The 15,178-nt window shown below is 39.0% G+C and overlaps 1 protein-coding gene across 4 annotated transcripts in view; it reads left to right on the top strand.

The window, feature by feature from the left end:
* Window positions 1-14,803, top strand: part of Ndufs1 (NADH:ubiquinone oxidoreductase core subunit S1) — a 37,329-nt gene extending 22,526 nt beyond the window's left edge. For all 4 annotated transcript variants that reach the window (XM_034497276.2, XM_034497278.2, XM_034497277.2 and 1 more), the window contains 7 exons: window positions 1,397-1,526; window positions 2,676-2,836; window positions 6,309-6,463; window positions 9,269-9,444; window positions 11,021-11,155; window positions 11,250-11,322; window positions 14,487-14,803. In XM_034497276.2, coding sequence (XP_034353167.1) covers window positions 1,397-1,526; window positions 2,676-2,836; window positions 6,309-6,463; window positions 9,269-9,444; window positions 11,021-11,155; window positions 11,250-11,322; window positions 14,487-14,578 — 922 coding nt within the window. In that variant the 3' untranslated portion in view covers window positions 14,579-14,803. The remainder of the gene's footprint in view (window positions 1-1,396; window positions 1,527-2,675; window positions 2,837-6,308; window positions 6,464-9,268; window positions 9,445-11,020; window positions 11,156-11,249; window positions 11,323-14,486) is intronic.
* Window positions 14,804-15,178: the final 375 nt, after the last annotated feature.

The following is a 15,178-nucleotide window of genomic DNA, read 5'->3' on the forward strand; positions in this document are numbered from 1 at the left end:
GTGTCAGCTGCTGATTGGAGCCTCTCAGAGGACAACATACTCCTGTCTGCAAGCCATTCCCTCAGTTTCTCCTTCATCCCCTTTCTCTGCATTTCTTTTCTTTCCTTTTTAAAAAAAAAAAAAAAAAAAAAAAAAAAACTGGCCACCTACTTTTTAAACTCAGGAAACAATCTTAATTTTTTTAAAGATTTATTTATTATGAAAAAAAGATTTATTATGTATATAATATTCTGTCTGCATTTATGCCTATATACCAGAAAGGGACACCAAATCTCATTATAGATGGTTGTGAGCCACCATGTGGTTGCTGGGAATTGAACTCAGGACCTCTGGAAAGCAGTCAGTGCTCTTAACCACTGAGCCATCTCTCCAGCCCCTTCTCTGCATTTCTTGTAGACAGGATAAAATTTGGGTAGAAAGTTTTGTGAATAGGTTGGTGTTCTCATCATTTCCCTAGGGTTCCTGCCTGGCTACAGGAGGTGGCTACTTCATGCTTCATATCCCCTGCTGCTAGGAGTCTCAGCTAGAGTCACTCCATAGACTCCTGGAGCCTCCTTCATCCCAGGTCTTTGGTTGGCCCTAAAGATGTACACATCCCCACCCCAATTTACTTTTTTTTTTTTTTTATAGAGCACAGGCTAGTCATTTTGTAGAACACGTCCCACATCTACGATCTTTTTCATTTGTGTTGTAGACATTTCCAATAGAGCAGCTGTATTGTCTATCTAGATTATTATTCATCTGAAAAATGGTTGAGAGTGAAAGGGAGTTACTACTTCAGGATGACAGGTAAAATTAGCACTGCTTCAGATTCACAGTTACCACACTCACAAATAGTTTTGAAGGATAGCAAGGCGGTAATAGTGCACACTTTTAATTCCAGCACTCTAGCGGCAGGCAAATCTCTGAGTTCAAGGCCAGCCTGGTCTACAGAGTGAGTTCCAGGACAGGCAGGACTACACAGAGAAACCCTGTCTTGAAAAACACACACACACACACACACACACACACACACACACACACACACACACACATCTCCAATAGAGATTTTGAAGGAGGTAGCTCCATAGTACTCTGCTATAAAGAATAAGTAAATGGCAGTTTATTTTTGTGGATATTGAGACTACAGGTCAATTGTTCTAAAATAAATTTTGTTTACATTACAATTGTACTTAGGATTGCCACACAACAAATTTATTCTCTGAATTATTTATACATTTTTACAACACTCTTATTTTGAAAGGTACACATTTAATTATGTGTGTTAACATTAAATAGTCTGTGAATGCTTTTGTGCTTTTGACATTTTGTGATTATAAATAGAGGTAGGACTTAGAATTGTTAAGACCAAAGGCTATGCTTAACTTATTTGGCTCTAAAATTGTTTTTGTTTCAGCTGGCTTCATAATGACTTAAAAGTGGCCCTCATAGGTAGTCCAGTGGACCTCACGTACAGATACGACCATCTAGGAGACTCTCCTAAAACTCTGCAAGACATTGCTTCAGGGAGGCATTCATTCTGCAAGGTGCTTTTAAGTTACACATATCTACTGTTGCTGGTTTTAAACTGTTACTATTATTTTAAAGATTTATTTATTTTTATGTGCATTGGTGTTTTGCCTGGGTGTGTGTCTGTGTGAGGGAACTAGAGTTAAAGACAGTTGTGAGCCACCATGTGGTTGCTGGGAATTGACCCCAGGACCTCTGGAAAAGCAGCCAGTGCTCTTAACTGCTGAGCCATCTCTCCAGCTCCAATTTTTAATTGTTACTCTTTCTTTTAGATTTATTTTTATTTTGTATGTATGAGGTTTTTTTGCCTGCCTGCATGTATATCTATCACTTACCAGTCCTGATGTCTGTAGAAGTCAGAAGAGGGCATTGTGTACCCTGGAATTAGAGTTAATAGATGGTTGTGAGCTGCCACGTGGGTAAGGGACCTGAATTCCTGCTCTACAAGAGCCTCTAAGCCATCTCTCTAGCTCTTTTAATTTGTTGTTTTTATACGAGGGTGTGAGTTGTTTGTTTTTCAGTTTTACTTTCCAGTCTTCCACCAAGCCTATAGTTTCCTATGTACTTGAGACTCACTCCCTTATTGTGTCATAAAACAAATTCTTTACTGCTTTAGGAATGCTCTGCTGCTCTCCCTGCTTTCTCTTCTCTCTGGGTCTCTGAATATAGGAAGTAGTAGGCGATGACACTTCAACACGGTTTTTTTTGTCATGTTTTAAATTTTTTATTCTTTTTGTTTGTTTGGAGATAGTGTCTTGCTAGCCCTAGATGGTTTAGAAGTCATTATGTAGATCAGGCTGGCCTGAAACCTAATCATTTACTTCTTTCCATGTGCTAGGATTACAGGCATGTATCACCACACCTGGATCTTCAGTAACATTTGAGTATCTCTAGGGACATTTCCCAGGTTGTGTGAGAACTGCCCATACTTATTCCAGCCAAAGAATACTTGGCTAGGTTATTCATCCCCAATGCTTACTTGTATAAAATCTGTTTTATGTGATATTAAGCTTTTTCACAGTAACATTTGCAAGATGTTTTTATTAATTAAGATGCTGTTAAGTAAATTAATGATTCTTCATGTTAGATTCCCAAGCTTGCATGTCAATAGATGCAAATATCATGCAGTGCTTTAAGATCAACAGTCTTTTTTTTTTTTTAAATAGGTCTTAAAGGAAGCTAAAAAACCAATGGTGGTTTTAGGCAGTTCTGCACTCCAGAGAGATGATGGAGCAGCAATTCTTGCAGCTGTATCCAACATTGTACAAAAGATTCGGGTAACAAATGGTGTTGTTGCAGAGTGGAAAGTTATGAATATTCTGCACAGGTTTGTTACTCGTTTTATGTACTAGAAAATTCAAGTAAGTGTGTGTGTGTGTGTGTGTGTGTGTGTGTGTGTGTGTGTGTGTGTTCATTCCTGACTTGTCATGTTTATGCGTACAAACAGCATTTAGAAACATTCCCATTGAAGGCATATGTAAAATGTTTTAAGTAACAGTAAAAATGTATGGAGCCCTTTAATCCCAGCACTTGGGAAGCAGAGGCAGGCGGATTTCTGAGTTCGAGGCCAGCCTGGTCTACAGAGTGAGTTCCAGGACAGCCAAGGCTATACAGAGAAACCTTGTCTCAAAAAACAAACAAACAAACAAAAAGTATGGAGCAGGGATAGATGAGGGCAGAGTGGACAGTGAACAAAATGGCACTTATTTATATATATGGTAATCAAAAGGTGATTTAGACTTATTTTCTAGAGATTTGCCTGGCATGCATGAAGTCCTGGATTTGTTCCCCAGTACCACATAAAACTGGACATAGTTCCAGCTGGGGTAGAGGCTGGGGGAGAGGAGGGGGTCAGAAGTTAAAGTCATTTTCCACTGCACAGTGAAGTTGACCAGCATGGGATATGTGATACTTTGTATTAAAAAAACTCTGTATCATATTTTTTGTCCTCAATTTAAAAATTACAGTGTGTTCCCTGGCTTTGATTAAATGGGAATTTAGCTTAAGAGATTTTTGTGTAAACATTCCAATTATGCTAATTTATTTTAGGAAAACTGAAAAGAGAACAAAGTATGAAAATGAGTGGTTATTTCATGATCTGAAGATAATTGCTATTGCTATTTTATTAGTTCCTTTTCTTCTAGGCGTTCTTCCCTGTGTAATTGTTTCTAGTTCTATGGTTAATATACTGTGAGTAATTGCCAGATAAGAATTTTCAGCTATAACTGGAAATCTTTCATGAACTTCTTTCCTTAAAAATTTTTTTCATACAGTATATTTTGATCATATTATCTTCCCTCACCACACCCTACGAGTTCTCTCCCTACCTCCACCTCCCTGTTCACCCAACTTCATGTTTTCTCACAAAAACAAAAAACAGACCCAAAAAAAAAAAAAAAAAAAAACTGAAGAAAAACTTGAAAATAAGGACAAATGAATAAAAACCAATAAGAAAAAGAAAAACCAAAAGACATTAGTAGTTATTTACTATAATAATTTCTGACTGCTCTTCCAAAGGTCCTGAATTCAATTCCCAGCAACCACATGGTAGCTCACAACCATTTGTAATGGGATCTGATGCCCTTTTCTGGCATGTCTGAAGACAGCTACAGTGTACTTGTCATATATATAAAATAAATAAAATCTTTTTAAAAAAATTTATAGTGGAGGGAGAGGAATTTCAAACACTCAAGTCAGGCCCAGTTTCCCTCCCTCTCTCCTCTTCTGTCTCCCCACCCCTCTCTCTTTCTGCTAACTGCTGATCCAGATGTGGAACTCTTAGCTCCTTCTCTACACCATGTCTGCCTGTGTGCCGGCATGCTTGCCACCATGATGATAATGAACTGAATCTCTAAGACTGTAAGCCCAGTCCTAATTAAATGTTGTCCTTTATAAAAAAAAATTTATAATGTTTCATTTTTAACATGTACACTGATGGTAGTTTTTGATGACTTTAAAATACTTCTGTGAGTAACTCGGGTGCAGCTTGGTGGTGTAGAGTACGTACCTATCCAGGTGCAAGACTCTGGCATCCATTCTTAGCTCCAAAATTAAGCTAAGTAAGCAAGCAGTGATAACCCAGATAACTGAACTTTAGGTTACCTTGTCCTTAGGTTATAAAAGTAGAACGGCTGGGCTAAACAAGGCAGATATTTCAAGAGCTGTTCTGCGTGTTTCTGCTGCTAGTTTTAGGAGGGTTGTTATTTTGAACTTCATCCTTAGATTATCTTTACTGTAACATGGAACAGTTGTAGGAAACAATTCCATAAGGGTATACGCTAGTCTGTTTAGTAATGGTTTTCCCTTCCAGGCTTTTCCTTCCTCCTCTCTGTCTTTCTCCCTTCCTCCCTCTTTTTTCTTCCTTCCTTCCTTCCTTCCTTTCTCTCTTTCTTTCTTTCTCTCTTTCTTTCTGTCTTTCTTTCTTTCTTTCTTTCGTTGTTGTTTTATTTGGGGGGGGGGTGTTGGGTTTTTTTTTTGTTTTTTGTTTTTGTTTTTTGTTTTTTTTGAGGCAGGTCCCTGTTTTTGGGAAGCTTTGAACTTGCTATGTTGCCCTGCCAGCTGACCTCATACTTGCAGCCTTTCTCCTAGCTCTAACCCTTATATAGCTGGAATTACAAGCATCATTTCCTCCTTGAATTACTGTTTTAACAATAGTTTTTAATTTTTCCCTTTTACTTTTTTCTTTTTAATGAGGTTTATTCTTTTTTTTTTTAAATGCATGTGAGTACACCACCATTGCTGTCTTCAGACACACCAGAAGAGGGCACCAGACCCCGTTACAGATGGCTGTGAGCCACCATGTGTTTGCTGGGAATTGAACTCAGGACCTCTGGAAGAGCAGTTGGTGTTCTTAACCGCTGAGCCATCTCTCCAGCCCACTTTTTTTTTTTTTAAGATTTATTTTATATATACAAGTACACCATAGCTGTCTTTAGACACACACCAGAAAGAGGGCATCAGATCCCATTATAGATGGTTGTGACCCACCATGTGGTCACTGGGAACTGAACTCAGGACCTCTAGAAGAGCAGTCAGTGCTCTTAACCACTGAGCTATCTCTTCAGTCCCCCCTTTTACTTTGATTTCCTTTTTAAATATAGGATCTTGCTATGTTCCATGACTTATTTTGAATGCACTCCGTAGGTCAGACTGGCCTCAGCCTGAACATCACCCTGATGGTCCTCCTGCCTTTGCTGGGATTATGGTAGTGTGCTACCATCCCTAGCTCCTGTGGCTTTGTTCTAAAACACATGTTTGATTTACTGTACGTTTTATGTCTTAAATTCTGTGAATTTAAGCCATTTGCAGTTGGTTTTCATAATTACTTCATTGCTTATTAATTCATGAAAAACAGTCTCAGGAGGAGGAGGAGGAGCAGCTCACTGTCACAGTGCTTGCCTAGCACCCATAATGGTCGAGTTCAGTCTTCAAAACCACAGGAAAAGAAAAAGAAAGCCAGGCATGGTAGCTCAGGACTTCAATTCCAGCCATCAGAAAGCAGGAGGATCTCTGTGAGTTTGAAGCCAGGCTGGTCTACAAAGTGAGTTCTAGGACAGCCAGGGCTACACAGAGAAACCCTGTCTCAAAAAAAGAAAGAAAGAGAGAGAGAAAGAGAGAAAGAAAGAAAGAAAGAAAGACAGACAGACAGACAGACAGACAGACTATGCTATGCTATGCATCCTATATTTCAGTGGTAAGAGTTGAATATAAAAGAAGCTACAAATTATTCCTATGTAATTACTCAAATTGCTTATACCTAAATGCTGTTATGTATTTGAAAATTTATCATTGTTTTACAGGATTGCAAGTCAGGTAGCTGCTTTGGACCTTGGCTATAAACCTGGAGTAGAAGCAATTAGGAAGAACCCTCCCAAAGTGCTGTTTCTTCTGGGAGCAGATGGAGGTTGTATTACACGACAGGACTTGCCAAAGGATTGTTTCATTGTTTATCAAGGTAGGTAGCACTTTGGCACTAAAGACAAAAGAGACTCATACATGGTGTATACTAAAAGCTATTTGATACACTTAGCTTCTGTTTTGAATAACTGTTCTGACTGTATAGAAGTTCACTGAAGTGTATATACTTTGGGTCTGCAACTTAAATATGACTTTTTCTATTTGCAATTTTTTAAATAATAAACCTTATTTTAAAAATCAAAACAAACAAAATCTGTTTGTTAACCAGAGGACTAGCATATACCTATGATCCTAGCCCAGGATTAGGATTAGGATGAGGATGAAACAGGAAAACAGGAGTTTGAGGCAGTTGTTAAAACCTATTATAGGTGAACAATAGTCACTTTCCGTCTGAGTGGGGAGTCTGATGCACACTTGTCAGTCCTGTCCTGGGAAGCTGAAGTAGGAGGAATGCAGGTTTGAGGCCATCCAGAACAAGCTGAGCCTCTGTCAAAATACTCAGCATGATGACTCAGGAAAGTGTTATTATGATGGTGACAACACTAAGGATGCTGTTGTTAGAAGAACCTGAATCCTGCAAGATAGGCTTTGTAATTTGTTTTTTAAGTAAGGTCTCATGGAGCTCAGATTGAGTGCTAATTGAATACATAGCTGAGGATGACCTTGAACTACTCATCCTCCTGCCTCCACCTTCCATCATGTCTGACTAAACTGTAAAGTGTAATCACTTGGATTCTGAATTATAGGACGGGACATGTTCTTGCTGCTGTATAGAGGCTTGTTTTTGTTTGCCTTTTCTAGACATGGTTTCTCTGTGTAGCTCTGGCTGTTCAGGAACTTACTCTGTAGACCATCTGGCCTGAGCTCGGAGATTTTCCTGTTTCTGCCTCCCACTCCTGCCTCCCAAATGCTGGGATTAAAGACATGTGCCACCACCATGTTCCTGGTTTTGTATAGAGGCTTTAACACAGGGCTTGTGCATGTGTGTTTTCACACATGCTATATCTAAGCTAAGCTATATCTCCAGCCCTTGGTTGTTGAGAGAAAGATCTTAATATGTAGCCTAGGCTGAACCTGAACTCATTATCCTTGTGTTCTGCCTTCTTGTCCTGGGGACTCCAGCTGTACACCATGTCTGGCTTAACTAAGTTATATTATACTAGACCTTAGTCAAAAGATGAAGAAACAAATGAGTAGGTTACAGGTAGCGTAACACTCTGAATTTTTGTATTTGATTCATTCTTTTGAACTCCCTCTTGTAAATGTAATTCAATTTCCCTAGAGTAAATAGTACATTATATATTCCTAGATAATTAAAACTGCAACACAAGCTTTCATTTTATTGTATACATGGTTATAATTAATTTATAATAGATGTTTTATTGCCATTAAAATTGTTATACAAGGACTAGAGAGATGGTGCAGCAGTTAAGAACACTTAATACTATTTCATAGGACCCAGGTTTGAATCTCAGCATCTACATGGTAGCTCACAATCTTCTATAATTCCAGATCCAGGGGATCTAACGATTTCTTCTGGCCTCTGTAGGCACCAGCACACATGTGGTGCACAAACATACATGCAGGCAAACAGACATGCACATAAAATAATTTTTTAAAATAAAATCACGGGGTACAGAGATGGCTCAGCAGTTAAGAGCACTGACTACTCTTCCAGAGGTCCTGAGTTCAATTCCTAGCAACTACATGGTGGCTCACAACCATCTGTAATGGGATCTGATGCCCTCTTCTGGTGTGTATGAAGACAGTTACAGTGTAGTCCTAAATAGAATAAATAAAAACAGCTGAAATCAGTGTATGTTTTGACTATAAATCAATTTTCTTTAAAATGTAGCCTATCTTGCAGAAGAAAAACCTGTCAAGTCCCAAAGAAACCTAGGACAAATAAAAATAAAATCATTATATAAGATTTTATGCTGGGTGTTGGTGGCATACACCTTTAATCCGAGTACACAGGATTGGAGACAGTCAGATTTAGTTTATATTGTTAGTTGAAACAGAAAAAAAATGGGTGAACTAAACTCCTGTTTTAGTGCTTTCTAGGGTAGTCAGTTTGATGTGCATATTATCCTTTTTTTTTTTTTTTTTTTTTTAATCTCTTGAGGCAGAATCTCTTATAGTCTAGTCTGACCTTAAACTTCACTGTGGAGCCAATATGACCTGAACTTCTGATCTTCCTGCTCCTACCTCCTGAGTGACATTACAGGCATGCACCACCACATCCAGCTAGTATAATTTATTGTCTTAATAGGTTTTGCCTTCATTTGGTTTGTCAAGACGGGGTTTCTATGAAAAGGCATACACTACCATGCCCAGCCACTTTCATAGTTTATAAAGTGAGACTAAGAGTGTGGGTTCAGGCTGTGCAGTGGTAGCACAGAGGTGGCACACACCTTTAACCCCAAACTCTCAGGAGGCAGAAGCAGGTAGATCTCTGAGTTCAGGCCAGCCAAGTCTACAGAGTGAGTTCCAGGACAGCCAGGACTACATGAAGAAATCCTGTTTCAAAAAAAAAAAAAAAGAGGTAGTTCAGTGTAAATTGCATAGGTTGCATGAAGTTATCAATACATAAAAAGGTAAATAAAGATAAAATGGCAATTAACAGGAGGTATACTGTCTTCACATATAATAGTACTAGTGTATGTTGGGTTGGTTTGTTGATATAGTGGTGGTAGTTTTTGAGACAGAGTCTTAACTGTAACTCATACTGACCTCAAGGTTCTCCTGCCTTGACCCCACACACCGTGATTTCATATGTGTACCACTACTTTGGATTTATTAGTCCAGTTTTTACTAAAATGTGGTTGACGTTTTTCCTCAGGACATCATGGTGATGTTGGTGCTCCCATAGCTGATGTTATTCTCCCAGGGGCTGCTTACACAGAAAAGTCTGCTACTTATGTCAATACTGAGGGCAGAGCTCAACAAACCAAAGTAGCAGTGACGCCTCCTGGCTTGGCAAGAGAAGACTGGAAAATCATAAGAGCTCTCTCTGAGGTATCATTTTTGAAGCATTTCTTTGAAGTCTTTTTTTTTTTTTTTCGTTGCTTAATATTCATTAAGCAGCTGGGGATGTGACTCAGTTGGGAGAGGGCTTGCTTAGCATGCATGAAGTCCTGAGTTCAGTACATTCCTGTCTACAGCTTATAGTGCTGGAGACAGAACCCAGGGCCGCGGCAGGTACTAGGCAGGGGCTGTACTGCTGAGCTACATTTTCATTCATGAAGGCATTAGTGATGCTGCTTAAGGGGTAATGGGCATGTTAGCTGCTTAAAGTGATTTTCAAAATCAAGGAAAACTTTTCTCTAAAATGAGGGAGAGTTTGCATAACCTGGTTGTGTAGGAGATAAAGTTTTTAGAAAATGAAGAATTGAAGTTGGTGCTTTTATTGTAGATGAACAAGCTAGAGCATTGGTAGTTAGCCTAGCATCGTCTCTACAGTCTTGTACTTGCTAAGTGTTCTCTCGACTACAGAGTGACATACTGCTCTGTATGATAAATTATTAATATGGTGACATCTCTAATGTAAAATTTTTGACATTTATATTCCATGCATGATGCTTCCTTGAGAAATCTGTCTGGATTGGAGAGATGACTCAGTAGTTAAGAGAACAGACTGCTCTTCCAGAGGACCTGGGTTCAATTCCCAGTATGCACATAGTGGCTTGCAATTTTCTGTAATTCCAGTTTTAAGAGATTCGACACACGTCTCTGGACTTCTTTGAGATATAGCATGCACATGGTATATAATTATGCACACAGGCAAAACATATACACAAATATTTTTTTGTTTTGTTTTTTCCTTCTTTTTTTTTTTTTTTGTTGGTTGTTTTTTTTTTTTTTTTTTTTTTTTTTTTTTTTTTTTTTTTTTTTTTGGTTTTTCGAGACAGGGTTTCTTTGTGTAGTCCTGGCTGTCCTGGAACTCACTCTGTAGACCAGGCTGGCCTCGAACTCAGACATCCACCTGCCTCTGCCTCCCGAGTGCTGGGATTAAAGGCGTGCACCACCACTGCCTGGCCACAAATAATTTCTAAGAAGAAAGGAAAATGGAAAAAGCAATGCCTGCTAACAGATGCTAAGAGTCTTTTTCCTTTGTAGCACTACTGCGTCATTCCATCATAGTTGCCATTATGAACTGTCTTGTTACCTTTTTTGGTGCTGGAGATTGAGCACAGTCTGATGTATCTCCTAGAACCCAGCCCTGGTATTTTTTCCTCAAGACAAGGTTTCTCTTTGTAGCCTAGAACTTTTTCTATAGACCAAGCTGGCCTCAAATTCAGAGATCTGCTTACCTCTGTCTTCCAAGTGCTAAGATTAAAGGCCAGACCATCTCAGTCTGCTAAATAACATTTATTATATTATATTAGGTCGTGGGTTATGCATGCTACAGCAATATTTGGAGGTTTAAAGGGCTCGGAGGGAATCTATTCTCTCTCTGCACTGTGTGGGTCCCAGCGATTGACCCAGATCTTCAGGCTTGATGCTTGATGTGTTGAGTCATTCTGGCCTGCCCCAATTCTGAAACTTCTTAAGTAGTAAAGTTGTTTGTCATGGTGGATCTGATCTGTTGTAGATTGCAGGTATCACTCTTCCATATGATACTCTGGATCAAGTGAGGAACCGTCTTGAAGAGGTCTCTCCTAATCTGGTTCGATATGATGATGTTGAAGAAACTAATTACTTTCAGCAAGCAAGTGAGCTTGCCAAGGTAAAGACTTGCCTGTGTGCAGTTTTCCTAATGCGATATATCTTGGCACGATAGTACTGGTTTTCAGTATGATTCTGGTCTCTCTTTTTTTCAGCTAGTAAACCAGGAACTTCTTGCTGACCCACTTGTCCCGCCTCAGCTAACTATAAAAGACTTCTATATGACAGGTAAGTTAGACGGCCACCTAGTCACAGAGTCAGACAACGATGCCCTTTAGCTTTATACCTTTTTTTGGTTGGAAATATTTGCTATTAACCTAAAGAACTTGATGTTTTATTTATTTGTGCGTGGGCAGGCATACACTCACCATGAAGAGTGTGGAGGTCAGGACAGTTTGTGGAAATCAAAGTCAATCAAAGCTTGGTGACAAACACCTTTATCCACTGAGCCACCACCTCAGTAGCCTCTGATCTGAAATTAAACATCAAAACTAATGTAATGTAGGGGTAGATCTGGGTCTCAAGGCTCATTTTGTACATGTTAAGCATGGGCACTGTACCCTTAGTTCTCTAGCGTTTTGTGTTTCTGACATGGAAGCAAAGTTTGAATACCCAAAAGGTTTAACAGATTTTAAACGTAAAATATTTAATATTATATGGAAAAATCACTGAATAGAAATTTAAAGTACTTAAAAAAACTCAAGGTCTTTTGAAAATTATTGATAGAATATTCAAAATATTTGAATATGTTTTAATATACTAAACGGTGCTTCTGGTATAAATTGTTGGAAAGCTTTTAAGAAATGTGGACCACCATTCATTTTCTATAGCTTTGACAACAGTTGATAAAGATATGAGACAGTTGATATGCAAATAATTTCTTACCTAAAAGTACATAGGAGCATAGATTTATTTTTCTATTTTTTATTGTTTTAAAGATTTTGTTTATTTTATGTATGTGAGTACACCAGAGTAGACCAGAAGAGGGACTCGGATCCCATTACAGATGGTTGTGAGCCACCATGTGGTTGCTGGGAATTGAACTCAGGACGTCTGGAAGAGCAGTCAATGCTCTTAACCTCTGAGCCATCTCTTTAGCCCCCTACCTTGTTTGTTTATTTTCAAACTGGGTTTCATGTAGCCAAGGTAACCTTAAACTCATTGTATCAAAGCAGAGGATGACCTTGAATTTGTAATCTTCCTTCTCACACTGACAAGTGCTGAGACTACAAACCTGAACCACCAAAATTTGTATGGTACTGGAGACCCAACCTCGGGCTTCCTGCACGATAGTGCAGCATTCTCATAGTCCTAGAATTATGTTTAATCGTACCTTTTTAAAAATGTGTATAGGTTTTTGCCTACTTGCATGTCTCTGTACCATTTGTGTATCTAATGCCTGAGGAGATGAGAAGAGGGTTTTGGATCCCCCAGACTAGAGTTCTAGACAGTTGTAGCCTCTGTGTAGGTGTTGGGAACTTGATCCAAGTCCTTTAAGAGCAGCAAATAATCTTTAACTTTTGAGCCATCTCTCAGACTCTGTTTTATACATCTTTAAGTTAGTATACACTAGTAGATTATTTCAGTGAGATGATAGAAGTGTTAGGATCAGATCCAGCAGGATGGCTTATTATGTAAAGGAGCTTGTCATGTAAACCTGAACCAACTCCCAAAAGTTGTCCTCTGACCTCCACACAAACACTGGACATGTGCATACCCCCCCCCACACACACACACACCAATGATATATTTCTAAGCAGTTTTTAAAATAAATGCAAGTTGGGATCATTGTACAATATACAACCAAGCACAACATCACAGTGAAACATTGCTGTGACTTCTAGCTTTTGAGTGGTAGAGGCAGGAAGATTTCTATGTAGTCAAAGATGGGCAGTTTTTTCTGGTCATGGTGGGGTTAATCCTGAAGTCTCAGTATTTGGGTGACAGGGGATTAGGAGTTCAAAGCTAAACTGCCACAGAGCAAGACCCTGTCTTGAATACGCAGCACATACAAAAAAAAATTTAGCTTTTTATTTTGTTTTCTCTTTTTGAGACAAGGTTTCTCTATGAAGCCCTGGCTATCCTGGAACTAACTTTGTAGACCAGGCTGACCTTAAACTCAGAGATCTGCATGCCTCTGCTTCTGTGCTAGCAATGCTGGGATCAAAAAAAGGCATGTGGCACCATTCGTTGTCTGGCTCTTTTTTTAAGAGAAGGTTTTCTTATGTAGCCCACAATGGCCTCCAATTTAACTACCTTCTGCCTCAGCTTCCTGAGGGCTACAGATGCAGAAAAGCCCTACTACTACTCTTGGATGTATTGTATTCCAGGCTAGCTAACCCAAGCTACAAAGTGATTCTCTTAGTTCCCGGTGCCCGTCCTATAGAGGGTTTCGAATACTAATGTGTGCCTATACATTAAGCTTTTATATTGGGATACAGATCAAACTCAGCTTATCTGGCCCATACCAGCCATACCATCTTGCCAGCCTCTGATGGGTTGTTTGTTTGTTTGTTTGTTTGTTTGTTTGTTTTGAAAATGCTTCCATCTCTTGTAGCCCAGGTTGACCTCAGACACACAGCAAGCCTGCCTCAGCTTCTGAAGTGCTGGAGGATTATGAGTGCGAGCTACACCATCTAGCTGATAAACTGACTGTGCTGTCTATGTTTTTCTTAGATTTTTAAGCATTTCCTATCATTTAATTTTTCATGCTGGCATGTTATCTAGTATCATATCATATGATTATTTAATTACTTCTAGAGATTAAAAGCATATAACCAGAAAGTAGTGGTGGTAAATAGGAGGTTGAGGCAGACGGGTCAAAGTTCAAGGTCATCCTTAGCTTCATAGACACAAGATACATAAGACCCTAACTAAAAAACTTGGCCAGTAAAGAGCTTATGTTCAGGGCTGGAGAGATGGCCCAGCAGTTAAAAGCACTGTCTGCTCTTCCAGAGGTCGAGTTCAATTCCCAGCAACCACATGGTGGTTCACAGCCATCTGTAGCAGGATCTGGTGCCCTCCTCTGGTGTGTTTGAAGAGAGAAATGACAGTATACTCATATGCATAAAATAAATAAATTTTTTTGAAGAGCTTCTGTTCAAAATTTATTGCTTACCTACAATTGCATTACAACCTTGCAGTCTTTTGTTTTTGAATGTGTACATTAAGATTTTCAGTGTGTGTTCTAAAGTCATATTAACAAAAAGTTGGCATTAGTGGCTCCTCCATGTAATCTCAACAATTGGGACTCTGAGGTAAGAGGATCACCCCAAGTTTGAGGCTAACTTGGTATACTATTGACTTCTGGTCTGGCCTGAAGTCTGAGACATTGTTTCAGAAACAACAAAGGAAGTTGTACTAACAAAATGCATGTTCTTAATGTCTTACAGATTCAATTAGCAGAGCCTCGCAGACAATGGCCAAGTGTGTCAAAGCGGTCACAGAGGGCGCTCAGGCAGTAGAGGAGCCATCCATATGCTAAGACATCTACCAGGGTCCTTGTTTTGCTGCAAACAGTAAATGGACAATGATGTAACCCCTTATAAATTAATGTTTTCCAACATGAGTCTGAATGATGTAATATTTAAAGTTATACTATGCTTATTTGAAAATGGTATTGCACTTATCAAATATCTTGGCAGTTTAAAATTTATGTAATTGTGTGCAAGCATTAAGTAGTTTAATAAAACTATCATTTGTTCTTTCATGTTAAAGACACTGATCCTTAATGTGGGAATTTTTTTTCATAGATCATTCAGGGCTAGGGACATAGCTCATTGGTAGAGTAGTTGCCAAGCATATGTGAGGCTAAAGATTCAACTTCTGAAGCTTAAGGAAACAACACAGATCTTCCATTCAGTCCCAAGTTTATGTTGAAGATTTATGGACCAGCAGGATGGCTCAAAATGGGTAAAGGTGCTTGCTGCCAACTCTAACTAACTTGAGTTTGAGCCCTGGAACCTACATGGTAGAAGGAGGAAACTGAATTCTACAAATTCTACACATAGAAATCTAGCCGGCCTGGGCTACAGAGTTAAGACCCTGACACAAGATGGGTGTGGTAGAATGTCCCTTTAATCCC

This window comes from Arvicanthis niloticus, chromosome 3 (genome assembly GCF_011762505.2).
Source record: "Arvicanthis niloticus isolate mArvNil1 chromosome 3, mArvNil1.pat.X, whole genome shotgun sequence".
NCBI classification, from domain to species: Eukaryota; Metazoa; Chordata; class Mammalia; order Rodentia; family Muridae; genus Arvicanthis; species Arvicanthis niloticus.